Raw genomic sequence first — 27338 nt, 5'->3', positions numbered from 1 at the left:
CATGTGTGGTGTGTTCTCTTAAGGTTGTGGGTCCTTGGCCCCCTGTGACTTTTTCTCTTCTTCCTGCAGGCTTGGTTGATCTTGCATTCAAGAATTGTGGGTTATGATTTTAATATTTGACTTAAAGTCTAGACATCTTTAATTTGGGATTCTCTCTTTTTACATGATTATAAATGTGAAGTTGAATGCTTACTCAGAGATTTCAGTACTGATTGTTAATAAGTGTTGTACTTGAACGTCACGTCTTCATTCACTAACTATAAAACTTGTGTTGCTGTGTTTAATTATTTCTGTAGGAATTAAACCCCAGTGGCGTAGTCTGAATCAAGTTTGATAATTAGCTATCGCTCGGTTACATCTGGCGTAGTCAGCAGGGTATGCTTGTGTAAGCGGGATGTGACTTCCAAGTGTAACTATAGAATTTTTTCTCATATATTATTAGTGGTTGTTTTTTCTTGTTGTTGTTGTTGTTGTTGTTGTTTCGTTTCATTATTTATTTTCTTTTCTATTGTGTGGCAAAACAGCAGTGGCCTATAACCGTTCAGCGGGAAGGTGTTTCGCTAGGAGATCCCTTCTACTGAGGATGACAGAGGGAGCTGTTCCTGGCGACTATGGATACAGAGTTGCAAGAGTTGCAGGACTTAGTACAACAGCTAAGCTGATAATCAACTGATAATCAACTAATAATCAACGCCTGTTAGAGGCTCGGACTGCTCCTATAAGAACTGAATCTACTAATTTTGTTTCTGTTATTCCCAGATTTTCAGTTTAGTCTAATGGGTTCCATGACCGCATGGTGTAAGTGCCCAGGGAAAGGAAGTGTCCTGTCTTTAGAGGTACTTTGGGAATCGGAACAGCCAAATGGGTAGATAAGGTCTGCGCAAGTATGCGGCCCCAGAGTCTTACATCTGTTGATCAAGCCTACTTTATTTACAATCATTTGGTGGGAGAAGCTAAAAATGAAATCAAATATAGATCTAGAGCAGAGAGGGAGGACCCAGATCGGATCCTTTCTATTCTCCAAGAAATTTATGTTGCATTGCAAGAAAAGTTATTTTCTCGTAAACAAATTGAGGGTGAGTAGTACAGGAGTATTCTCATGCTCTGTTTAGACTTATGAATGAGGTGTTGGGAAGTGCCCCAGATACAGTGCCTAACTCTGCCATACTTCTGAGAGACCAGTTTGTGGAACATGTTATTGATCCAGATTGCTGAAATAAAAGAACTGTTGAAACGACAACAAGAACAATTAAATCAGATTGGGGAACAGCTTTCCCGTTTGCAGAATCCTCCTAAGCGGCCTCCAGTACATCGTAATCAAGTCGTGTGTAGGCGTTGTCAACAGCCTGGCCACATTTCTAGTCATTGTGATAATGTATGTGGTTGAACCCCAACCACAGTCTCATTTCAGACAGAGGATAGGATCCCAGCAGCAGCTGTCAGAAAACTAACTCCTTCTGAGTCGCTGAGTCACGGTTCAGGAGGGGACAGCTCTGACTCAAGTAATACTAACGAGGTAAGCTGCCTCAATGTGCCGGGGTGGTGGGGGGGGGGTGTCAGGGTACAATGTCTTTTGGATACTGGATCAATGGTGTCCATGGTAGCAGAGAGTTTTTCCCCCCAACATTTTAGTGAATAACTCCATTCTTGTAATTGTTTACAACTTAAAGCTGCTAACAGGCTTGATATAACCTATCTTGGGTATGCTGAAGTGAATGTTGAGGTTTTGGGAAAAGTTATACCAAATAAGGGGATCCTTGTTGTAAAAGACACTCCTAGTTTGTGGTCAAAAACAAATATTCCAGGTGTCTTGGGAATAAACATTATTAGTGAATGATATGACTTGCTGTTTAGTCAGAATGGTGCTTCTCTTTTCAGCCTCCCATGTGTCTGGCAGGCCCCTAAGGAGTGGCAACAGGCGCTCTAGTTTTGTCAGGATGCTCCCTCATCTGTTAGGCCCAGCACTGGGATTGCAAGAGTTAGGGGTAGGTACCCTGTTCACTTACCAGAGGGAACCATGAAATTAGTGGTGGCTACCTGCTCTCAGCATCTTATTGACCAATATAAGACTGTTGTTTTTGAGTCATTTTCTAATGTTGTGCTTCCTGCTGGAGTACTAGTAGTCCCTGCTGTACTACAAATGCTTAAGAGTGCTGCTTATGTTCCTGTGATTAACGTTTAGTATGGATGCTCGTGTTCCTTCAGGCTGTGCTTTAGGGACTTTGAAGCCAGCTCAAATAGTTAGCTTACCTGCTGGGGTTGAGGAGGTTCCCTTTTCACTGGGGGTTGGGGAAGTTCAGACTATGGTTGGTACGCAAGCAAGGCAAGTTGGCTAATTACAGCAGCTGATAGAGTCAGTTGACTTGTCCACCCTCTCTGAATCAGAGCAGAGTAGGGTTATTGCACTATTGACAAAGTATCAGTCAGTGTTTGCTACTTACAAGGGAGATTTAGGCTGCACTACCCATATTAGTCATGAGATTCCCTTAACTGATGAGGTCCCTGTACGACAAAGTTATAGGCGTATTCCACCTGCTGAATATGAGGCTGTAAAGGCACATATAATTCAACTCTTAGAAAAACAGGTAATAAGGGAGCGTTGCAGCCCCTATGCATCCACCATAGTTTTAGTGAAGAAAAAAGATCGTGCTATGCGTCTTTGTGTGGATTATCACCAGCTTAATCTCAAGACTTGGAGAGATGTTTTTCCTCTCCCTCGAATTGAGGAGTCCCTTGATGCACTTTCTGGTGCTCGCTGGTTTTCAGACCTGGCAAGTGGTTACAATCAGGTGCCTGTTGAAGAGAAGGATAATTGTAAGACTGCTTTCTGTACCCCATATGGGCTTTTTCGAATTTAATCGTTTGCCCTTTGGGCTATCCAATGCACCAAATACATTTCAGCGACTCATGGAGCGCATCTTTGTGTCCCAGCCAGAAATATCTGTTTTACTAGCCTATTCTGTGAATGACCTTGCTGACCTTCAACAAGGTGATCCCATAATTGGTGCCTTTTTTATTTTTGACAATACAAACGGAGGCCAAATCACATTGAACGGCAAGCGTTGAATACGTCTGTATTGGAATTGGTGAGATAATGGGAATATCTGGTGGAGAGAGATAAGGTCTTGTGTCGTAGGACCTTTCACCCTGATGGAGGAGAAGAGGTGCTACAATTGGGTTTTGCCAGAAGTATTACAGGAGGAGGTGTTACAGCAGTTACACCAGGGGCACGGTCATCAAGGTATTGAGCGGAGACCCGAGCTAGTGTGTTCGAGGTGCTACTGGCCTGGAATGTAAAAAGCAGTTAAGAAGTGGTGTGAGGAATGTGAATGCTGCAATTTGGCTAAACTAGCACATCCTTCTGTGAAGGCACCAATGGGACACCTGGTTTCCAAAAGACCAAATCAAATTCTTGCAATTGATTTTACTCTCCTGGAGCGTTCAAGGGATGGTAAAGAGCAAGTATTAGCAGGCAGTTCGAACTTATGACCAGTGGGCTCCCACAGTAGCAAATGTCCTGGTAAAGGAATGGTTTTGCTGTTTTGGTGTCCCAGCTCGAATTCACTCGGACCAGGGTTGAAGTTTTGAAGGGGCATTGATACAACAACTTTGTGACCTGTATGGTATACAGAAGACGCGTACAATGCCCTATCACCCTCAGGGCAATGGCCAATGTGAACGGTTTAATCGAACATTGCATAGCGTCCATTGTACACTTCCCAAACCTGCAAAAGCTGACTGGACTAATTACTTGCCCCAATTGTTGTTCTCTTATAATACCACCATACATCAGACAATGGATGAGTGCCCACATTTTTAATGTTTGGTTAAGAACCTAACTTGCCAGTTGATTTTCTCCTTGGAAGAGTTCCACAGCAGACAGCAGGGATGGTAATGGACTGGATGGAGGAACACAGAGAGCATTTGCAAGTGGCGTTTGATGGTGCTCGGGAGAGGATTCAAGTGGCAGGCCAGCTGAGGAAGGAGAGGCACGATCAGAAGGGTTATAGCTGTCACTTAAAAGAAGGACAGTTAGTTTATCAAAGGGACTACAGTAATCGAGGCAGGAATAAAATACAAGACATCTGGAGCCCGACAAAGTACAAGGTAATTCGAGTACCCATGGAATGAGTGGTTTATTATATTGCCCCTCCAGATAAACTTACACAGGTAAGAAAAGTACATCAGACTATGTTGAAGCTTGTGCCTGATGTTTTGCCTCTGTATCATTCTCCATGTATGGGCCCTGAGTCTTTGCGATCTGAGCATGTTGGGCATGAAGAAGAAAGGGAGGATGGACAATGGATTTATGTCCCACTGCCAGAAGAGAGACCACCTGTTACTGTGACAGTTCCAGCTGTTTTTCCCCCTGGTCACACAGAGTTGGTTGCTGGTCTATTGTATCTTGAAGGCTGGCAAACGGTTCCAGGCCAGGTGACCGATATGCTGCCTTCTGCAAGTGTTGAGGCATTAGACAATGGAGAAAATTCCCTATGCCGCACAGCAAGGGCTGTGGGGAGCAGTGCAAATGGGACTGCGACTTCTTTCCTTAGCCATAGAGAGGGGGTGACAGTTGTTTTAAGGCCCTGTATTTAGGTCATTTAAGCTATATTTATATATATATTTTTTTTTTCTTCATTTAATTAGCCGATGGGGCATCGACACAGAAAGAGGGGGTGGATAGTGACCGAGTGGATAATAAGGATGGTGTACAGGGTGGGGCATTTTGCCCTATAATTAGCGCAAAAGTTGGCAGGCTTCGTAACTTCCAGACGTTTTGATCTTTTCCGTCTCCTTCCAGTGTTGTGACCCTGAAACATAGTGAGGTATGAGCATGGCATTTGTTTAGATGCTGTAAGAGCTTGTATAAGGATGTTTTGGTTTTTTACATGGTCTATTGTGTTAATTGCAGAGAGATAACCCCCGATGCAAGAGCGTGAGCACGTGGGCTGTATGTAATATTATGCAAGTTGTGGACGCCAGTTTCGCCTATAGCAACGAGCTATATCACGCAGGGTTTCTATTCCACTCTATTATGCAGCGTTTCTAGTCCACTCTTGGATTACGGCAGAGATCTTCCTTTGTGGAGTTCTATGAATATAGACCTCTGATGTCTAGGCCCTGCTGTTTTGCTTATGATTTTTTTTTTTTCATCTAAGTTTTAAGCTGATGGTCATATACTGATGTTTGTTTTGAAGTTATTTCTTATCTGTTATTATTGATTTTGTTTGTTAAATCCTGTTTTTACCAACCGCTAAGGGTCTATATGATGTGTGGTGAAAAGAAGAGTTTTTAACCCATTTGTCTACATTCTAGGAGCCAGCCTGCATGGGAGTACTTTCTGCTGGGGTCATCAGGGCCTTTCCTTTACTGCAGTTGGCATGAGGTTTTCTGCACTGCATGGGTATTGATTTGAGAGTATAGAGTTATTTGCATTATTCACTACACATTTTTAAATTATTAGTGCACATGTGGTGTGTGCTCTTGATGTTGTGGGTCCCTGGCCCAGTGACTTTTTCTCTTCTTCCCGCAGGCTTGGTTGATCTTGCATTGAAGAATTGTGGGTTATGATTTTAATATTTGACTTAAAGTCTAGACATCTTAAAATTGGGATTCTCTCTTTTTAGATGATTATAAAGTTGACTGCTTAATCAGAGATTTCAGTACTGATTGTTAATAAAAGTGTTGTACTTGAAGGTCACGTCTCTGTTCTTCATTCACTAACTATAGAACTTGTGTTGCTGTGTTTAATTATTTACATGGGAATTAAACCCCAGTGGCATAGTCGGAATCAAGTTTGATCATTGGCTATTGCTCGGTTACATATAGTTAACCCCTAAATGTTAATAATGCATTAAACTATCAAACATGTACTAATATGTAGTTAATGCTGCTTTATTCATGCTTGAATCCATATGATTACAGTCGTAGTTAAAGATAGCTCTTGACAGGTTAGCTGATGTCTTCACTTATCATAAGTTTCATGTAGTGACTTGAAATGATAGTAGGCTTCCACTAGGTGGCACTTGTAGTGCATAAAACTAGTACAAGAGCTGTAATGGATTGGAGCTGAGTGAAAACCCAGGGTACATAGTACATGGTAGTGCCTTTCTACATATAATAACTCAGTGATTGGATATAAATTTGGTGTCTGACTAAGTGTCCAGATCATGTTTTATAAATAGGCTATTATTCCTAGTTAAGCCACTATGGCTAATTTCAAATGGCCTTTATCAAAAAAGCCTCTCTTTTGTTTTTTTGCCCAGAATTCAAAATAAAACATTTATTGTGGAAAAAAAAAACCCTTTCACTTACTAGTTTTGAAAGATTGTATTATCTGACTGTATCATGCATAAATAATTATCTTATGTCCCATCCTTATTAATTTTATTAGAACATACTAACAACTATTACTAATACTGTTCAATTTTTTTTCAGTTCATATTTTATTAATATTTGCATCAAGCATTTTATTCGAAACGAGCAGTGAAGACATGTGTAATGTTACAGAAAAATTTATTTTATAATTTTTTATTTTTATTTTTATTAAACGTAATCGGATTCCAAAAATTAAGTACTTGTAATTAGATTAAATTACATTTTAAAATACTCGTAATCAGACTACAGTTAATTTTTTTATGGATCACATGATAACATTATTTATACAATTTCAATAAATTATTCAAAATGTATTGATTCTTCCGAATTCCTTTTTTTCCTCTATTAAATGTTCCTTTCTAAAATAGCCGACCACTTATACATTCAGAAAGTCTTCCAGTTTTGTGAACATTCACACAAAGATTAGGTGACTACAGCATTTGACCACTGGATTAACAAAAAATCACTTCAGGTCGAAGTGTTTCAACATTGCATCAACTACTGATGAACACAATTTGTATTTAAATGATCACTCTGTAGGTTAACCATGTATTTCTGTGTCTTTGGAAGGCTTTTGTGTTTCAAACCCATTAAAATGCCCAAATTCACAAACTTTTTTGTCATCTGATCCTCTTTCACCTAATATATTTACTTGAAGTGTTTTTTTGTTTTTTTTTAATAATCAAGTATAGCATGTTCATGGTTCTCTGACACTGGTTATGGTCACACGACATGAGGTAAACAAATAAAATATTTAATTTTCTCAGTTTTTTTTTTTTTTTTTTTTTAAATGATTTATATTGACTTGACATTTTTATGATTTAATTAATTATTAGCTTTTCATTAAATTCATGAACCACCTGCAGTTCCTTCATGGACCCCAGTTTGGGAAACCTTGACATAATATAATGTTTAATGCACTTCATGTTGTTGAAGTGACGATGAATGGAATATGTTTTCTTACTCTTTTTATTTTTTATATCAATATGGTACAAGATTATCCTATTTAAATCAATGTGAAAAACCAGATAGGTCAAAAGTAATCTAAAAGTAGTTGGATTATATTACCTAAAATGTGTAATGTAATTTATTACGTTACTAACAACAATTTTTGTCATGTATTTTGTAATCAGTCAAGTCAAGTCAAGTCATCTTTATTTATATAGTGCTTTAAACAAAAAAAGATTGTGTCAAAGCAACTGAACAACATTAATTAGGAAAACAGTGTGTCAATCAGTAATGGACTACAATTTGTAAGTAATCTACCCAGTTTGGGAATAAATTCGATTTTAAAATACATTAAAATAGAAGACATTTATTATAAATTGTAGTAATATTTCACAGTATTACTGTTTTTACTGTATTTTGGATCAAATAGCTGCAGCCTTGGTGAGTATAACAGACTTATTTAAAAAAAAAAAAAAGAAGAAGAAGAAGAAGAAAATCGTACCAATCTCAAACTTTTAAAAATTGTATATATCCAAATCTCATAAGAACTTCAGAAGTTTATTGTGAAAGTAGGAAGTAACATTTAACTAATGAAATACTGTATTTTTTGTCATGAAGTGTTTTGTTGTTTTGTGTGTAGAGCTAAGTAAAATAATTTGGAATTCATGCACAATTTAGCATATCTGTATAGAAGGAGGTTATCGGTATCAAAGATTAAACATATACCTATTCTAATGGCATTTAACATTTGTATTTGAACTTCAACCACCCGACCAGGAAAGAAACATTTAAGACTTATTTCCTTTGACAAAATATTTATTTAGTTTAAATTAAAATGTTTCAAACATTACATAAAAATCATTGTGTAAATGTAGATGCACATGATTGGACCTTTGTGTTCTGTTACTTTGCTGTGAATAAATACTTTCATCAGGTCACTGTAAGATCAGCAGCAGTTGTTAGTGTTAACCACAGACAGTGAAGAACATACTATCACATTGAACTGAATCTAGTAATCTAGTATCTAGCATTACATTAGCAGCAGTTGGCAAAAGTTTTTGGTAGCATCTAATTTCTCTTGACGAAGGATTCGTACAGGGAGGTGAGTTGGGCCTTCAGGTCCTGTGCGTAGGGATCCAGCTTTCCCTTCAGGTCTTCAGCGTAGGGTGTGAGACTCTGATGGACCATCTGGGCTTTCTCTCTAATCTGGGCCTGCAGGTCCTCAGTCAGGGGGGTCACGGTCTTCTGGAACTCCTGCAGATGTTGATCCACTTTCTCCTTGATCTCAGCAGTGTAGGGCTCCATCTGAGCCTGCAGGTCCTTCACGCTCTGCTCCAGGTTTCCTCTCAGCTCCTCGCTTTTCTGGAGCAGAGTGGCCTTCAGGGTCTCAGAATCCAGGGAGTCAGCATATGGAGCCATGGCCGTCCTGAGCTCCTCCACTCTCTGCTGGATTTGGCTCTTGAGGGTTGTCAGCATAGGGCTCCAGTTGGTCTCTCACGCTGATCAGGTCCTGGCCCAGACGCTCTCTCAACACTTCAGCCTCCTTGGTGATTTTGGTCATCAGCTCTTCAGTCAGAGGATCCATCTGTTTCTTGAGGGTGACGGCATATTCACTGGCCATATCGGCACTCTGGGTCAGTCTGGCACTGTGATATGAAGAAGAACATTTGAGTTTCTTCTCAGTCTGCAAGAAATTACAGTATCCTGCAAGTAAATGTTCTTGACTTACTTGACTTCCTGTCCCAGCTGGGAAGACCTGATCATATTGACGGTTTCCTCTGCGGTTTGTGTTGCCTTCGCAACATAGCTCCAGAAAGTATCTGTCAGCTGCTCCAGCTGTGGCTTGGGCTCATCAGCACTGAAGAGGTTGGCCTGGCAACCTGTTGATAGACCAAAGCAGGTCAATACCAATTGTTAATTTGAATATGAATTTATCCAGCCAATAAAATATATATTAAGACATTTGTAATCTTAATTTTCTTTGAAAATATTACCTGTAAATACAACAAGTGCGAACACCACAAGAGCCTTCATGGTCTTTACTTTGAGTCTGTAAGTAAAATACATTTTTCATCAACCTATCTGGTTTTCATTAGGAATTCATGATCATCGTAATTACAGTACTTTAACGTGCCTGAAAAGTAAGCCTGTTTTCTTACCTGTGTCCGTGTGTTTTAATTGACGCTGTCCTGTCTGAAGAACAAGTGTGAAGGTGGCTGTTTCACATCTGTATTTATATCGAATGGGGAGGTGATTGTCGTAGTGGAAACCCAAAGTCCACTAGGTAGTGCTTTGCTGTCAGTACTCCACATCATAATGTCCTGACTGTACCTATTATCACTAAAGATTCCTGAATTCAATACGGACTGATAACTCTTGGACAATAAACTGAACAACTAAATTCCAATATAAATATTGTTTTAGATGAATGCTTAAGACTATTTAGTAAATTATCTAAGTAAAAGAATTTTCAGTGTTATAGAAATAAAGAAATGATAGTCTGTCCTAAAGTGTTTCTGTAGACTCATAATCATGGAAGTGTTTTAAATAATAAAAGGGGATTCAAGAACAGACAATCTCCTTTTAACTTTTAATATTAAGACATTTTGAATACTGCCCTTTATGAAATTGTCGATCTGAGGTACTTGATCTATGAAACCAGACACTGATTTTGAACCTTTGAACTAATAACAGTAACAAATGACACCAGACTTTGTTCACGTCCTGGTAAGATTTGACACATCACTTAAAGAGATATGTGGTTTTTTTTATCCTAGATGAATCTATGAGCTCTATATATTCACTCTATGAAGTTTGATATATATCCTACCCTTATATCTTAAAAGTTTGCAGTAGGTCTTTTCAGTTTCTTTTTTTTAACTAACCTTTCCAGTGTTAAAAATTGCCCTCAAGTGATTCTTAAAAGGAATTATCATCACAGTCAGGGATCGGATTGTGCACTCAACATTCGGTCCAGGTTACACATGTCTGCTAAACCCCTAGAGATAAGGGCAGCTGCTTGACCTAGAACCAAACTACTGCTGCTGATGGATGTCTGACCTTCATAACATTTTAAAAATGCTTTTATTAAGGAACTTGCATTTTCTAGGTAAAAGGTAGCACAAATGTAGTGCAAACACTTCATTTTCATGGTGAAGTTAACATTTGTCATTTGGACAAGAATTAGAGTTGATTTTAAGTGAAGTTAAGTGAAGGATCATTCCTTTTTTGCCTAAATTTTTGGGCATAAATAACAACAGTTTTTTCTGGTCCTCGAATCTGATTGGCTGAGAGGAGTGTGATATTCCAGTGATATCGGAAGTCAGTCCACTTGCAGTATATATCTCACTGCGAGTGTCATGGCAGATGCCCAAATCCACCATAATTTTATAAATAATAATGTTTTTGCATCACATAATGTAGTTTTAAAAGGTTTTTTTTTTTTTTTTTTTTTTTAGGTGAGAATGTACATTTGCATTTACATTTACATTCAAGTTTACATTTAGACATTTTGCAGACGCTTTTATCCAAAGTGACTTACAATTGGGGGATACATAAAGCAATTCTTCTTAAAGAGGCAAACAACACAGGAAGTGCTTATAATACCAAGTTTTAGACATTGTTCAAATAAGTACAAACTAGAAAGAGAAGGAATAAATAAAGAGAAAGACAAATGTTTTTTTTTGGTTTTTTTACTTCAAATATGCGATTTGTTAATAAAGATAACGTCTATTTGAAAATTTCAAAAGAAATGCTGTCTTGTTTGTTGCCAAAAACATATAAAAACATGTATATCTGTCTTTCACTATATTGGATTATGATTGCATTTTCAAGGGTCTCTAATGGTAATGTAATTAGTGTAACAGTAAAGCGCTCCTTGCCGTTGTTACAAAGTGTTTGTCACAATCCCTGGTGCATTCCAAAAGGGATATATTGTCCTCAGAAGCACACTTCAGAGTGAAAACAATCATGAAGGCCATATTGAAGGATCGTTCCAAACTGAAATGCTCAAAGTTGGCCACTTCAAATGGCCCTTCGGAATGAAGGATTTTGAAGGGTACAATGTATGGAAACTTTGGGTTCCCTTGATCCTTTGCGCTGGTTCTTTCTTTCTATGATGATGGCACCTCCGTGTGGGCACGGAATGACGCAGAAGAGCACTTCAAGAAACAGTTGTTTGGTCCCCTACACCCTTCAACTCTTCAAAGCTCTCACTCCGGAGGGTATACCCTTTGAAGGGATTAGGGCATAGGGATGAGCCCTTCCGAATGGAACGCAGGGCCCCAGTCACCAGTCCTGTCATCACTGAACTACATTTCCCAGCATCCCTCTTAGTTCCCACCTGCACTCTGTCAGCCATCACATCTGCCACATATTACCCTTTCATCAAAACTATTCTACATCATAACTAAATCACTATTTAAGCAGTTACTTTTCACTTCACCTTTGTCTTGTCACACACTCCTCACCCGACCCCCCAACCGGATAGGCTGAAGTCCGAAGATGACATAAAACAGGATGATAGCAGGTAAGTAACTTACCTGTTGTCATCATGTTTTCTGTCATCTTCAGTCTTTAGCTCATCCGGTCACTCCATTCAGCTCATGTAAAGGAAAGTAGTTATTTATTCAGCTGAGCATTTGATGCCATTTACTGGACTCAATCTCTCACCATCTTGCATCGCTTTTTCCATTGACTCATCTTTGAAAAAATTAGTAAACCTTGTGCTGTCTCATTCAGCTCATGTGACTATAGGAGTAGAGCTATATTTTCATCGGACACTCAAGTAAACAAAGACTGAATGAATCTGCTTTCTACTCACTGACAGAATAAAACATCCCCATATCCACAGAGGACCACTGTGAGGATTATTAAATGTACAAATGTAATAAACTGTTAAATAATTTTTTGGACTCCACACATCCCTGTACTGTATTATCTGATCTAAACTGCTATAATGGAATGGACAGTACAGAAAGACTTGGATAAAGATGAACATGTCATCATTCGTCATCCATTTAAGATAAATGCTTTCTGCAAACTGTAATCAGGGTCGTCCCGAGGTGGGGCTAGTGCTCCAGTTGCCCAGCCCTTGGGTGAGAAGATGGACAGCTGTTGAAAACTTGTGTCACGTTGGAAACATGCTGTCAAGGTCACAAAGCCTAAAATGAACATATTCATCAACACAGGTGCTGGATCTCCCTGGGTCTATCAAAGAATTATACACACATTGGTTGAAGACGTAATTTTGTCCTCTAATGTTTTCCTCAGAATTTTAATACTTCTGTATTGCAGGTGGTATTTCACTGTTAGGTTAAGGAAGTTCTGGCTCAATGTTTTGGAAAATGTATAACAAACAATTTACCTTTGAGAATATAAGTTTTAAAATTGTCAATCTTATTACCTTACATGTTTTATACACTAGTTTACATCAGATTGCCAATGTTGCCCTAACATACTAATTTCTAACATGCTTATTGTCAAGATATAATACTGTATCTTTTCATGGAAACACAATGATAGTGTATTATTTAACAGAGTTCAGATATGTCTTTTGGAGATGACTGGTCAGTGGCAGATCACTTGGGCTTGGATCAGTTGGCTGACAGTCCTATAAATACTGTGAGTGAGGAGTAAGACCTTCATCGAAAAGGTTCAATCAGCAGTCATGAGGTCTTTGATGTTCCTGGTGCACCTTGGAGCCGTCTGTGAGTAGAGACTCCATTCACTGATTACAGGTGATTATAGTCGATATACTGACATTACTCACTCATTTGTGTAGTTGCTCTGGTGATTGACAAGATTGTTGGTGGATATGAGTGCGATCCCTACTCCCAGCCCTGGCAGGTGTCTCTGAACTCTGGCTACCACTTCTGCAGTGGCTCTCTGGTCAGTGAATACTGGGTTGTGTCTGCTGCTCACTGCTACAAGTCGTAAGTGACATCTCCATAGAGTGGTTCATGTATCAGTCCACTGGTTTCTTCAATTCTGAACAGTATAGGACTTTGTCCTTTAGACGTGTGGAGGTCCGTTTGGCCGAGCACAACTTCGTAGTTAATGAGGGACCTGAGCAGTTCATCTCCTCCCAGAAGGTCATCCGCCACCCTGGCTATGACTCTTGGACCCTTGACAATGACATCATGCTGATCAAGCTTAGCAAGCCCGCTACCCTCAACCAGTACGTGCACCCTGTGGCCCTGCCCAGTGGCTGTGCCGCCGCTGGCACAATGTGCAGAGTCTCTGGCTGGGGAATCAACATGAGTTCCAGTCAGTGTTAGGATTTTTGATGTCACTTCCTTCGCACTTCATGTTCACAGCACTGTGGTTCACTTCATCTCTGTTGCTGCTGTATTCGATTCTTTGTAGCTGCCAGCACGCTTCAGTGCCTAGAGATCCTCATCCTGTCTGACCTCGACTGCAACATCTACTACCCTTTTATAAACACCAATACCATGTTCTGCGCTAGATACCTGGAGGGAGGAAATTACTCTTGTCAGGTAGAGGATAACAGGAAATAGCATAGTTGCATGAATATTATATGAGATTAACTTAATAATAACCAGCTGTTATGTTTGTCTCCTTCAGGTTGACTCTGGTGGCCCTGTGGTGTGCAATGGTGAACTGCAGGGTATTATGTCCTGGGGTTATGGCTGTGCTGAGAAGAATCTATGTGTGTGTGTCTATGGCAAGGTAATAGAGTTGCTGCTGTTTAATAATTGGTACAATATTTGGTACAAGTTTTAAATGAATTACTTATATGATTTTTATGAATTCTCTTTTCTTCAAGTCTGCGCGTTTAGCCAATGGATCACCAACACTATGAATAACAACTAAAGCTGATACGAAATCACATACAGCCTCCAAATCTTCAATCCATTAGTTTTTCCTTTTGTAGATAAAAACCTGTGTGAAAAAAACATTAAAAGAAAATTCTGCTTTCTCTAAGTGCTTTATTCATATTTGTTAGGCCTACATTTAAATGTATGATGCTCCTATCAAAAATAACATAAAAAGTCAACACAGCAGTGTCTGTCGTGTTAGCAATTTAGCAGAATGCTAATGATACGTTGATTAAGTTGATTCTAATATTTTTAATAATAAATAAAATAAATAATTGAATAATGAATAAAATAAGAGATATAAATTATGTAGAAACAGATATTCCATCAAACAGACATTCTAAGAATTTCTGATAAAGGAAATGTTCCAGTCAAACGGTTATGACTATTAACATTTTTGTAACAACTGTATCAAAACTATTCTTCAAACTTCTTATGAGGTTTAATCTGAATAACAACTATAGAAAGAATTGCTGTTGAGATTTTATGTTTTGTTGTGTTTACAAATACAATATAGTCTATAGTCTGATGGTGTGTTGTGTGACTAAAATTAGTTAGTAGGCTACACATAATAACACGCTCACATTAGGGCTCTATCGCTTACTGAGACCTTTGTCTACTTCCAGTTATTGTATCAAACTTGATTAAATTATTGCCTAAATTTAACTGATGGCTGCTCACAAAGGAGTCCGAGAATAACTTTTATGCTTAGAATGCATAGATATGTAGGTTATACATTGGCTGAACGTGTGATGCGTATATACAGCGCACAAAACTGGAAACACTTCAGTAGTTTTGAAGTCATCATCAGATTGGTTGAATTCTACAGGATTTCCGGGAGATGGGTGTGTCACATTCTTTAGCATTCCATCTGGAAACAAAGATGTCGTGATGGCAAACCCCCTCATAGAAGAAGAAAGCCGTCACGTTTACAACTGTGACAATGAGCGCTTATCAGGATCAATTACAAGCTAGATATTCAAAAGTATGTGAAATATTTAAAGTTCATGGCAATAGACTCTTTTAGACTCTTTAAAATATGAGTTTTACACACCAGTCTGTTATTGTGGGGACATAGGATAGACTCTATGACGTTCACTAAAACAAATATTATAAGTAAAGTGAGCCATAATACTTGTAAACTCAGAAGACACATATTATTTGGTTGAATACTGTATGTATAAATTACCATATACTATTTATTCCTCAAAGTGGATGCATGAATGTATGGATGTTTTATATATATATATATATATATATATATATATATATATATATATATATATATATATATATATATATATATATATATATATATATATATATATCCAAAGATTGGTTAATGCTTCCTGTAAGTTTTAGTAAATAGGTCAAGTTTATCAGTGAAAGTGTCTAATGTTCATTGTCATGTTCTAAGTATATTTCAGTTTTCATTTTTTAGACTTGTTCACCAAATATAGTCACCTTAATAAGGAAGCGTTAGTTTTTATAAAATTTATTTGGGCTTGCAAATATGAATTTATAGCACATCTTCTACAGTTTAGAAAAGACACTGTGTTAAAACAACAGTCTTTCATAGTTGCATGAGGAAAATGAATAGCTCTTTAAAAATATTTTGTCATTACTTTCTAAAACAAATACAAATTTTCTACAACTCTAACATGAAAGGATAATCAATGCAACTGACAATGCAGATGATTCAAAAATAAATACAAAGTCTGTATTAAAATATTTAGATGTTTTTTACACATATATTTACCTTCTAGCTCTAATTGACAGAAATCTGTACATGTTGGCCTGTTTGAGTGCTTTGTGTTGTATAAAAGCATGATCTTTGATTTTGGAATCAAAATGTTATTTCATAGAAAAAGAGTCATGTTGATAATAAAACAAATCAAATTATTAGAATATTTAGGTTGTCATTTAGGTGGTCTTGTTTGAGTTGGTTCACTAGTTTAGTGATCAGTCGTTTTCCTCAGGTAGAGGGGTCCAGCTTAGCCTGCAGCTCCTTCACACCTTGCTCCAGGCTCTCTCTCAGCTCCTCACTCTTCTGCAGCACAGTGGCCTTCAGGTCCTCAAAATCCAGGGATTCTTTTATGTATTCCGCACCCTTCTCAAATGGACTGGTGACATATTCAATGTAGGGCTTCAGTGCGCATCTCACAGTGCTCACTTCCACCTCTATACGCTCTCTCAGCATGTCAGCACCTTCAGTGATTTTGGTCACGACTTTAGCCAGAGGATCTATCTGCTCCTTTAGGTTTGTGGTGTACTGGCTGGCCATATCAACATTTTCTGTTAGTCTATCACTGTCATTTCATGGCATTAGAAATGCTGAAGGAAGTTATTACTATAGCAACTGTTTCCTCGACTTACTTGATTTCTTGCCCCAGTTGGGAAGTCCTATTCTTGGCTAGTTCAAAATAGCTCCTGAATGCATCAGTCCACTGCTCCAGCTGTGGCTTAGGCTCATCTGCATAGAATAGGTTGGCTTGGCAACCTGCAGATATATGTTCAATGAATATAATGTTTTACTGTACCTTATAAAAATATTTCTGTTGGCTTAAAGCATTGCATATATTCTGTCAACCACAAAATATGTAATATGAATAGTGACCGTAAAGATATTTTTAGTAACATCGTGATAATATTTGCTTAATCTGTTTTTGTAATATGTCTAACCTGTACACACAACCAATGCAATGAACAGGAGTATCTTCATTATTTCCATTAATTTGGCCTGTAAGAAAAATAGATCTGAGTCGATGTATATTGATAAAAATTATATACAATTAATATAATAATAATCATAATACATTTAAATATAAAATTAAATAAATAATTATACAATACAAATATATTAAAATATTTTTTGTCCCTTCTGATAATTACCTATCAGTGTGTTTCAATTCACGCTGTCCAGTCTGAAGTTTTATTGTGGAGGTAGTGGCTGCATATCTCCATTTATATACCACAGAGAAATGATTGTCGCAATGAAAACCCAAAGTCCAGTGGATAGTGCCTGACTGTCATGATTACTCCATAACAAAATTTCCAAATTGGGACTTTTTTTCACAACAGACCATCACGTTTCCTGCGTAGCTAAAAGCAATGGTCACTTAAGAACAAATATTGGGCAGCTTCTGATGTTGCATCACAACAATAATTATGGTATTTTGGCAGACATTATTCATGTTTACATTTTTTTCAACACTTATTAAGTAATATATTTAATGGTGTGTTTAATTTATGGCACAATTGTCAGTTATTGCCTACTCAAAATAAGAAAAAAGGTTGATATACATTTTTCCTTATCAGGGATTTGTTTGATTTCTTAGTATAGGTGTGTCTCACATAAATCTTAAAAAAAAGAAGAAAAAAAAAGCACCATTCTGTTAATAAATAATATTTTATTCATCATTAAAATAAGATCAAATGTGACATTTGTAAACTTACTAACAGGAATATCACACATCTCCAAAAAAATAAAAAACTGTTTCTTATTTTTACTAAATAAATATCCACCTTTACACAGAAATTGGATATTGCACATTTTAATTAATGAGACTTTATCAAATGTTTTGCTTTTGGTTTTAGTGTAGAGCATGGTAGGATGAATAAATGGAGAAAAACAGATAAAATTTGTCAAATTTTGTCAAAGTTCATGAGTGGTTCTGTAGTTCTGTTAGTGACAAAAGAAGTCTTTGAGGCATCTAATTTCTCTTGACGAAGGATTCGTACAGGGAGGTGAGCTGGGCCTGCAGGTCCTGTGCGTAGGGATCCAGCTTTCCCTTCAGGTCTTCAGCGTAGGGTGTGAGACTCTGATGGACCATCTGGGCTTTCTCTCTAATCTGGGCCTGCAGGTCCTCAGTCAGGGGGGTCACGGTCTTCTGGAACTCCTGCAGATGTTGATCCACTTTCTCCTTGATCTCAGCAGTGTAGGGCTCCATCTGAGCCTGCAGGTCCTTCACGCTCTGCTCCAGGTTTCCTCTCAGCTCCTCGCTCTTCTGGAGCAGAGTGGCCTTCAGGGTCTCAGAATCCAGGGAGTCAGCATATGGAGCCATGGCCGTCCTGAGCTCCTCCACTCTCTGCTGGATCTGGCTCTTGAGGTTGTCAGCATAGGGCTCCAGTTGGTCTCTCACGCTGATCAGGTCCTGGCCCAGACGCTCTTTCAACACTTCAGCCTCCTTGGTGATTTTGGTCATCAGCTCTTCAGTCAGAGGATCCATCTGTTTCTTGAGGGTGACAGCATATTCACTGGCCATATCGGCACTCTGGGTCAGTCTGGCACTGTGATATGAAGAAGAACATTTGAGTTTCTTCTCAGTCTGAAAGAAATTACAGTATCCTGCAAGTAAATGTTCTTGACTTACTTGACTTCCTGTCCCAGCTGGGAAGACCTGATCATATTGACGGTTTCCTCTGCGGTTTGTGTTGCCTTCGCAACATAGCTCCAGAAAGTATCTGTCAGCTGCTCCAGCTGTGGCTTGGGCTCATCAGCACTGAAGAGGTTGGCCTGGCAGCCTGTTGATGGAGCATTTCAGAATGATTCAATTGTGTTGTTAGTACACTCTGTGAATGTATCAAGTCAGAAACATTTTTACCTGTAAATACAGCAAGTGCAAGCACCACAAGAACCTTCATGGTGTTCTGTTTTAGTCTGTAAGTAAAAGACTAGATCAATGTCTCTTTTACATACATTTGTTTAAAATGCAGCATTTTGAATTGACTGAAAAGTAAGGCTGTCTTCTTACCTGTGTCCGTGTGTTTTAATTGATGCTGTCCTGTCTAAAGAACAAGTGTGAAGGTGGCTGTTTCAATCTGTATTTATATCGCATGGTAAGGTGATTGTCGTATCATAGTGGATACCCAAAGTCCAGTAAAGTGCCTTGTTGTCACTACTCCACATCATAACATCCTGACTGCACCTTCAACCACCACAGACTGTGCAGATGCAGATAATGATAAGAGTGGAACTTTGTCTTTGAAAGCAGTAATGCATTTCTTGATAGAATTTTTAAAGGGTCAAAATAAGTATGTGTAAATTATTTTAGGGTTAGCACCTGACATGACACAGATGTCATTAAAATAATAATAATAATAATAATAATAATTATAGAAATTCACATAGCCTAAAAACAAACAAGAAATCTACATATAAAAATATATCTAAGTAATTTAATAAATATCTGATTAAAAAAATCTTAAAACCCCCCAAAAAAGTAATCCTGAATAATCTAATTATTTAAAATCCATCTTAAGTTTGAACATTTGACCTAATAAAACAGCAAATGTTCTACACGCCCTGATAAGATCTGACTCATCACTCAAATCCTAATTTCTGTTTCTGCTGGATTTAGGCAGCTTTACACTTTTCCTTCAGCCTTAAATCTAGGAGATAACTTGATTAACAATGATAATAATTTGCCATTTATTTTGTAGTATATACATAGTTTCAAATGATATAGACTCCACAGACTGATCCTGTAAGTATCCCATGGAATTGTCATGAGCAATAATAGGGCTGAAAGAACAAAAAGGTGTTTAATTATTCATTAAAAATATTTAGCTGTTTAAACTATTCAATTTTATCATAAAAAAATTCCTTCAATTTCACCATTAGCTGACTTATAATAAACTACAGTAGTGGCCAAAAGTGAAGTCTGGAGAGGATGTTTCTCAATATTTGCTTTTAATGATCCAACAAGATCAAAATGTATTACAAAGAAGAATAAAAACACAACTTGGTTAAAATTTAACTGGCAATATCTTGCCAAAAGAAAAAAAAAATTCGTTGTTTTTATTAAACAGTCATTCTCCAGGGCAGTACTCATTAAGTTTAATGTTGTGCACAATTTCTTTATATGACACAATTAATCTTTTTTTTTAGCCTTATTTTAAATGAAATCGCATTTTCCCCCACTAGAGAGCACTGTCACTGCTATTGAAGCCGTATGAGTTAGTATTCCTTTTATTTATTAAATTCTTTTTTTACATGATGTTTTTATGAATTCCTGCACAGAAGCAAAACATTAAGAACATGGGAGATGAGTAAACAAATCAAGCCTGAAGTGAAAAATCAAACTCAATGAAGCAATTCATCTTTCAAATTTAGCTAAAATATTGATAGAGTCTAAATTATTAAAGGATCTCAAGAAAACTTAATGTGCTTTCTCAAATATATGATGTACTAAAATTAACAGTTCTTTGTATCATGGATTTATTAATGTGCATAATTTGAAAATAAGTCTTCATCACATAGTCTGGAATAACAAATAGCTCAAGCACAGAGTTATTAAATTCATAGGTTTTTCTAAATTGGAAATGCAGTCTTATGTATCAGTGACAAATGATAATAGATGGCAGATGTTTTATTGTTGCAATAACAAGAAAAGAAAAAACTAAAAACAACACAGTGTAACATAGAAATAGGAAAGAGAACTCCAAAGTAACTCTGCAGAATAAATATGAGCCTAGAGATCTTCAGGTGATGCAGCAAAATATTTTTGCATTTCCTGCAGATATTGCCCCACATTATCCTTGAGTTCAGCAGTGTATGGCTCCATCTGAGACTGCAGCTCCTTCGCGCTCTGCTCCAGGTTTCCTCTCAGCTCCTCGCTTTTCTGGAGCAGAGTGGTCTTCAGGGTCTCAGAATCCAGGGAGTCAGCATATGGAGTCATGGCCATCCTGAGCTCCTCCACTCTCTGCTGGATCTGGCTCTTGAGGTTGTCAGCATAGGGCTCTAGTTTGTCTCTTATGATATTTATGTCCTTTTCCAAACGCTCCCTCAACACGTCAGCCTCCTTGGTGATTTTGGTCATGTTATCTTCAGATGGAGGAGTCTGTGTTAGTCTAGTGTGGAGAAGAAAGGTATTATTTATGTCTGGTAACAGGAAATATTACTAATTCATTATGCTTAAAATAATAATGGTGGTAAATTTGGCTTACTTGACTTCCTGTCCCAGCTGGGATGTTCTCATCACATGGGATGTTTCATCAGAGGGATGTACTGCTTTGGCAATGTAGTTCCAGAATGCAGTTATTAAGTGTTCAAGATGTGGATTGGGCTTCTCTGCATTAGATAAATTGGCTTGGCAACCTGGCGATACAGCATATCAGATAATTCAAAAGTCATTTATATTTTTTTTAGAGGAGAGAAAGTCATAAAAGTTTGGAATAGCATATTTTTAACATGTATTTTTATAATTTAGCTTCTTCAAACAATGTAGAAAGAGTTCCGGTATGTTTCCTTCAAGGAAATCATACATAAGCATAAAATGTGTGCATAATATTTGCCTACTAAACTATTTTCAAGCGTCTACACACAATTCTAGATTAAAAGTGTTTTAAGATCACGTGAAACAAATTCATGTGTTCATGTGTCTACTTTCTGAACACATTATGTGGATATGTTTCATCCACTATGAACACTAATGTAATTTAAATGTCTTTAATATCCTGTTTGTCTTTTATATTATATTATATTATATTATATTATATTATATTATATTATATTATATTATATTATATTATATTATATTATATTATATGAATTTTATCAAATTATATTAAGTTATTTCTACAGTTCTATCTAACTAACCTATAAAAACAGCCAATGCAAGAACCGCAAGAACCTTCATGGTTTTCTGGCTTCCCCTGTAAAATAACAACACATCATTTAATTATATTTTACATACAATATATTTTGATCTAATAAACAGTGAATTTTTCTTATTACCTTTGTCAGTATGATTTAATTGAACCTGTCCGGAGTGAAGAGTAAGTGTGGTGATTGCTGTTTCATAGCTGTATTTATATAGCATTGGGAATATATTTTAATATCTCCAGTGGATGTTTATATCAAGACATTTTGTTTCTACAGACTTTTTGTCCCAAGATGTGCAGGTCTGGACGTCACTTGAAAGCACCAGGCCGATGAGTTACTGCATACACCTGCGTCAGCACTGATAATGAAGTACAGACATTATGTTAATGCATGTTCTGTCGTTAGTTCAATCAAAAGAGACTGGAACAGGTCCACCTTTGGAAAGTCCTTAACCTTATCTAATCTTTAGTATGTGTTAAAAGAAAGGAGTTGAGATGACCTTTATCATTTCTGCATGATTTGAAAGTTTCTTTATTTAAAGATTTTTTACACACTTATAGACTATTTAGAAATGTTGTGTATTTCTGTCTGTGTTTTAGATTTGTTATCAAATGCCACATTTGAACCTTTCATATCATACAGTCACTCTTTTATTATTACTAAAAGCACTTCTCATCGTTAGATAACTGGACCCTATTTTTGTAGAAATGATAACATACATATTTTGTCTGGTGATTTTATTAAAAAGTATGTCAACTTCACCTTCAGGGCTACTTAAATGTAATATTTTGAAGTATATACGTTTAGTCATTTAGCAGATGCTTTAACTTACAAATGAGGAAAATAATCAAAACCAACAAAAGGGCAATAATATGCTTTTTTTAGTTATAAGTATATGACATTATAGTTGTGCTGGACACATTTGGACAAGAAAAATATTTAGAAACATTGTGTTAATAAATGGCAGATGTTTTATTGTTACATAAATAAGACAAATGATACACTTGGCATTTGCAAGAAAGAACATTTTCTGTCAGACGTAATAAAAACTTGCTAAATTGAAATAAATACACTTCAGCTAGAAAAGAGCAACATTTCTGCATCTGTATGAATGGTTAAAGTGTAAACAACTGGATTTCAGCAAAAAAATTACATTTTAATACTCTTTTTCTCTGTATTAGTGTTTGGTCTACATGTAAGACCAAAGATATTGTTTTTGCCTAGTAGTTTGATTTAGGTCACGGTTATTGGAGAGATATGGGATTTTGGAGTCACGATGAAAGGAAAAACAGTTCTGTTAGTGACAAAAGAAGTCTTTGAAGCATCTAATTTCTCTTGATGAAGGATTCGTACAGGGAGGTGAGTTGGGCCTTCAGGTCCTGTGCGTAGGGATCCAGCTTTTCCTTCAGGTCTTCAGCGTAGGGTGTGAGACTCTGATGGACCATCTGGGCTCTCTCTCTAATCTGGGCCTGCAGGTCCTCAGTCAGTGGGGTCACGGTCTTCTGGAACTCCTGCAGATGTTGATCCACTTTCTCCTTGATCTCAGCAGTGTAGGGCTCCATCTGAGCCTGCAGCTCCTTCACGCTCTGCTCCAGGTTTCCTCTCAGCTCCTCGCTTTTCTGGAGCAGAGTGGCCTTCAGGGTCTCAGAATCCAGGGAGTCAGCATATGGAGCCATGGCCGTCCTGAGCTCCTCCACTCTCTGCTGGATCTGGCTCTTGAGGTTGTCAACATAAGGCTCCAGTTTGTCTCTCACGCTGATCAGGTCCTGGCCCAGACGCTCTCTCAGTGCTTCAGCCTCCTTGGTGATTTTGGTCATCAGCTCTTCAGTCAGAGGATCCATCTGTTTCTTGAGGGTGACGGCATATTCGCTGGCCATATCGGCACTCTGGGTCAGTCTGGCACTGCGATGTGAAAAGGTGAAATGTGTATTTGCATTAATGCAATTCAATATTTAGTATTGCAAACACAGACCATGACATCTAAACATTACTTACTTGACTTCCTGACCAAGTTGAGATTCTCTGATCATTTTCAGAGTGTCCTCTGCGGTGCGTGTGGCCTGGGCAACATAGCTCCAGAAAGCATCGGTCAGCTGCTCCAGCTGTGGCTTGGGCTCATCAGCATAAAACAGGTTGGCTTGGCAGCCTGGTAAAAATGCAGATAAGTAAGTTTAAGTCAGCCAGTCAGTTTCCAAATCTGCTCAAATACTGCATTAATTAACTGCATGTGTATTTTGTCATATTTGTAGTTTCTCAGTATATTTAATTTACTAAAAATTCAGTGCAGGTCTTGGCATAGATCTAATATTAGCCTATTTTAATTGATAAATAGTTTTTTTAAGCTTCTTGGCCATATATGATTTACCTGTGAATGCCACAAAGGCAAGTACCAGATACAATTTCATTTTCACAGTTGTTTGCTAAAAAAGAGAGAGAGAAAAAAGAATGATTATTTACATTTACATATCCTAAAGCATTGCATATTTATTTAGACAATACTTTCACTGAGCAATTTGTTGTAGTATTTTAGTAATTTATTACTGTCCGTCAAGCTTAAATTACCTTCAAGTCCCACAGATATTTCTTAGTCCATTAAGCATTAGTGAGGACAGGCTCTGGCTATATATATGTGTGTGTGTGCGCGCGCAGTTGAATAATCCAAAGCAAAAAAAATCAAAGTCCATTAAACAGTGCCATGCTGTCAGTGCCGCTCCCCCCACCGTCACTTCAGCCTGCTGTCACATGATGTTGTGCTTTGAACCTACTGATACCGAGTCTCCATACAAATGGATCTCCATAGAAATCACAGAGTCATGGTGTATTCAGTGGGTATTATAACGTTTAGCATTTACCTCAGTATCAGCTGTTAGCTTTAAATAATATTTCAGAAAATGGACCCGATTTTTTTAATTTAGTTCATTTGTCAGATAATTCACAGATGATAAGAGACTGATTAATTTTAGTGTACTTTATTTAATATCACCTTAAGAAAATGGAGGAAAAGTTTTACGGTTTTTTTTTTCATATTTTTAATTAAGCACTATAAAGTTATAACCTTTGTGCTGCCACAGTTAGTTCAGATTGGGATGTGAACTTTGAACTGATGGTGTAAGTGGAAAGTTGTCTTATACAAATGCCTGCATCACCCTTTTTTAATATATATATTATTTTGTAAAACATTTTACATTAAAATGTTGTTGCAATTTACTTTATACACCAAAAAGAAACAAAAGAAAAAAAAGAAAGTTTTTAGTAGAAAATGTATGACTTAAGAAAGTGCTTGTAATGAATGGGGACTGAGCCTTTCACGCTTCAATATATGGAACAGTTCCATAAAAGTATCATAATAGACCTGGTCTCAAGCCACAGGATATGTTTATATTTAAAAAGCTGAATCAATCAAAAATAAGATAATAATAATGTTTCAACTCAATTTAATTGTAATTACATGGAAAAGTGCAACAAGTACATTATTTAAAATATCTCCTTTTTGTGTTTCACAGAAGTCATATAGTACAGGTTTGGAATGACATGAGGGTGAGTGAATTATGACAGAATTTTAATTTTTTAGGTAAACTGTTTCTTTAAGTGCTTGTGAATAAAAATAGCAACATAGGAAACACTAAGCATTGAAAAGAGTCATGTTTGTGTTAGGTTACATGAGCTATTTTTCTGATTTAGATGGTCTGTGACTGTGGAAAGGTGATTGATTGCTCAGATCAAGGACAATGGTGCTTTTGTTGACCAAATTCCATGGGGATTTCAAAAAAGAATTTTATTTAATAAAATAACTAATAACTAATGTATTCAAAAGATTCTTTAAATGCTATTATAAGTACTTTTGAAATTTTAACACATCACATTCACTTTGACTGTATTTGTTTAGAGATCATAATTTAATGTCATCAGTTGTGTTGAGCTTTGATTTGCATGGGTGATCTGCTGTTTTCATATGAAGAAAACTACAGAGTTTACACTAAGTGGCTCGTTCAGCATTATTATACACTTTCTGTTAGACTCCACCAGACACACCTCTCCCATCATCCAGCCAGCGTGGAGGGGCAGAGTCCGCTTACAACACTTCAACTGGATATCTGATTTCCTCCACAAATAAACAACATTTACTGTAACCTTGGGCATTCAGAGCACAGATCACAGTGTGACCTATAAATGCGTATAAATAGAACACAAGGGAATTTCTACTTGTACATTGGTAAACATACAGTCATGTTTCTGTCCTGGATTATTGTTGGTACGATCGGAGCATCATTTATTTGTCTCTTGTCTGTGAGTGTTTTTAGTGGCATGGATGCCCATTGAAGCTCACAGTGACAAATGCATTACTGTCACAAATAAACAAGGGGTTTGACTTAAACAAGCTGTGTCTTGCACTGCCAGATGTCTAGACATCATCCACAGATTGGCATTGTGCTAATGCATGCAGGCCAGCACATGTTAGTTTGGCCACTGTCGGCAAAGACAGTGTCTCCTTCACTGATGAACAGATTAGATATCTGAGGCTTTGATAAAGAAAGGTCAGCATATGCATACAAAGACTTGTTTGTGTATTTAGGTTGCGCCTGAGTTGAGTGGTAGGGTGACTTATGAACCAATAGAAAGCTTTTTCTTTGTCACACCATATTCTGGAGGTCATTTTAAAATCTTTCTGTGCTGTGGAGACTGCACAGTTCAGCTTTGGAAAACTTTTTTAGATAGATTTTTTTGATTGACGTTAATGACTGACCTTCATTTTACATATAGAGTAAAAAATGATTGTTTTTGTATGTAAATAATGATTTATTTTTTGTGTTTCTTAGAAGTGATGGATACAGTGGGTGTTACCACTATAAAGAACACTGCAAATATGATACTGATGTGAACTACCAGTCATTAGAGTATAAGTATACTGTCTGCTTAAAGGGATTCCCTCAAAAATTAAAATTACCCGATGATTTATCCTCAAGCCATCCTAGGTGTAAATATTATTTTTTTTTTATTGTTGTTGTTCAATCAGAGTTATATTATAAAATGTCCTGGCTCTTCCAAGCTTTATAATGGCAGTGAATGGGTGTTGATATTCAACAGTCCAATAGAAGTCTAATATTAGAAGTCCATCCATCATACAAATAAGTGCTCCACATGGCTCTAGGGATATAATAAAGGCCTCCTGAACTGAATCAATGTGTTTTTGTAAAAAATATCCATATTCAAAACTTTGTAGTCCATAATCTTTAGCTTCCACTAACTGTTATATGCATTATATCTACCCTTTTAGCATTATTTGTAAATAATTGACTGGGAGTCCTTTTGATTAGATTCTGTCACAGCAGTTGAAGTCGGTTACTCTACTGTTGAGTGTATTAAAATTGTTTAATATCCTTGTTCATCACTGATTGTATAACAATAGAATAGAATAGAATAGAATAGAATAGAATAGAATAGAATAGAATAGAATAGAATAGAATGATGCACAGTTTTAAAGCACAAGCTAACAACTACAGTGGGACACTTGCTCCACCATGTGGTGATCCTCAGTTTCTTTGTGACCACTATCAAAAACACATGCA

General features: G+C 37.2%; 3 protein-coding genes, 1 long non-coding RNA gene and 1 pseudogene across 5 annotated transcripts; 2 read left to right on the top strand and 3 right to left on the bottom strand.

Annotated features, from left to right (window-relative positions):
• Positions 1 to 2050: 2050 nt before the first annotated feature.
• On the top strand, positions 2051 to 5696 carry LOC122139976. Its single transcript, XR_006156699.1, has 2 exons — positions 2051 to 5404; positions 5534 to 5696. It is a non-coding gene; the product is annotated as an uncharacterized LOC122139976 (long non-coding RNA).
• A 2428-nt stretch (positions 5697 to 8124) lies between these two features.
• On the bottom strand, positions 8125 to 9656 carry LOC109057787 (annotated as a pseudogene).
• Positions 9657 to 12877: 3221 nt separating this feature from the next.
• Positions 12878 to 14266, top strand: LOC109057783 (trypsin-2-like). The gene is made up of 6 exons (XM_042740944.1): positions 12878 to 13034; positions 13109 to 13259; positions 13343 to 13593; positions 13693 to 13823; positions 13912 to 14016; positions 14113 to 14266. Exons 1-6 carry the CDS (start codon positions 12995 to 12997, stop codon positions 14158 to 14160), a joined length of 726 nt encoding a protein of 241 aa, XP_042596878.1. The 5' UTR covers positions 12878 to 12994; the 3' UTR covers positions 14161 to 14266.
• A 3289-nt stretch (positions 14267 to 17555) lies between these two features.
• Positions 17556 to 21820, bottom strand: LOC109057785 (apolipoprotein A-IV-like). 2 transcript variants are annotated; one of them, XM_042740940.1, is made up of 4 exons: positions 18920 to 19021; positions 18770 to 18825; positions 18539 to 18689; positions 17556 to 18455 (listed from the first exon to the last, which is right to left on the bottom strand). In XM_042740940.1, exons 2-4 carry the CDS (start codon positions 18807 to 18809, stop codon positions 17879 to 17881), a joined length of 768 nt encoding a protein of 255 aa, XP_042596874.1. In that variant the 5' UTR covers positions 18810 to 18825; positions 18920 to 19021; the 3' UTR covers positions 17556 to 17878. The 2 variants fall into 2 exon arrangements, with proteins under 2 accessions (XP_042596874.1, XP_042596875.1); XM_042740941.1 differs by lacking the exons at positions 18539 to 18689; positions 18770 to 18825; positions 18920 to 19021 and adding exons at positions 21114 to 21264; positions 21766 to 21820.
• Positions 21821 to 22719: 899 nt separating this feature from the next.
• On the bottom strand, positions 22720 to 24437 carry LOC109111736 (apolipoprotein A-I). The gene is made up of 4 exons (XM_042740942.1): positions 24334 to 24437; positions 24137 to 24191; positions 23767 to 23917; positions 22720 to 23673 (listed from the first exon to the last, which is right to left on the bottom strand). The coding sequence occupies exons 2-4, from the start codon at positions 24174 to 24176 to the stop codon at positions 23097 to 23099; spliced, it is 768 nt and encodes a 255-aa protein (XP_042596876.1). The 5' UTR covers positions 24177 to 24191; positions 24334 to 24437; the 3' UTR covers positions 22720 to 23096.
• Between the last annotated feature and the right edge of the window lie 2901 nt (positions 24438 to 27338).

This window comes from Cyprinus carpio, chromosome B16 (assembly GCF_018340385.1).
Source record: "Cyprinus carpio isolate SPL01 chromosome B16, ASM1834038v1, whole genome shotgun sequence".
Lineage (NCBI taxonomy): Eukaryota > Metazoa > Chordata > Actinopteri > Cypriniformes > Cyprinidae > Cyprinus > Cyprinus carpio.
This window is presented reverse-complemented; position numbering and strand designations above follow the sequence as displayed.

Coding starts and splice junctions, on each gene's coding strand:
- LOC109057783 (XM_042740944.1), top strand. CDS start 12,995: ATGAGGTCTTTGATGTTCCTGGTGCACCTTGGAGCCGTCT. Junction 13,260..13,342: donor GCTGCTCACTGCTACAAGTC/GTAAGTGACATC, acceptor TTTGTCCTTTAG/ACGTGTGGAGGTCCGTTTGG. Junction 13,824..13,911: donor GAGGAAATTACTCTTGTCAG/GTAGAGGATAAC, acceptor TGTCTCCTTCAG/GTTGACTCTGGTGGCCCTGT.
- LOC109057785 (XM_042740941.1), bottom strand. CDS start 21,805: ATGAAGGTTCTTGCGGTTCTTGCATTGGCTGTTTTTATAG. Junction 21,265..21,765: donor TGCATTGGCTGTTTTTATAG/GTTAGTTAGATA, acceptor CTGTATCGCCAG/GTTGCCAAGCCAATTTATCT. Junction 18,456..21,113: donor CAGCTGGGACAGGAAGTCAA/GTAAGCCAAATT, acceptor TTCATATCACAG/TGCCAGACTGACCCAGAGTG.
- LOC109111736 (XM_042740942.1), bottom strand. CDS start 24,176: ATGAAATTGTATCTGGTACTTGCCTTTGTGGCATTCACAG. Junction 23,918..24,136: donor TGCCTTTGTGGCATTCACAG/GTAAATCATATA, acceptor CATTTTTACCAG/GCTGCCAAGCCAACCTGTTT. Junction 23,674..23,766: donor CAACTTGGTCAGGAAGTCAA/GTAAGTAATGTT, acceptor TTCACATCGCAG/TGCCAGACTGACCCAGAGTG.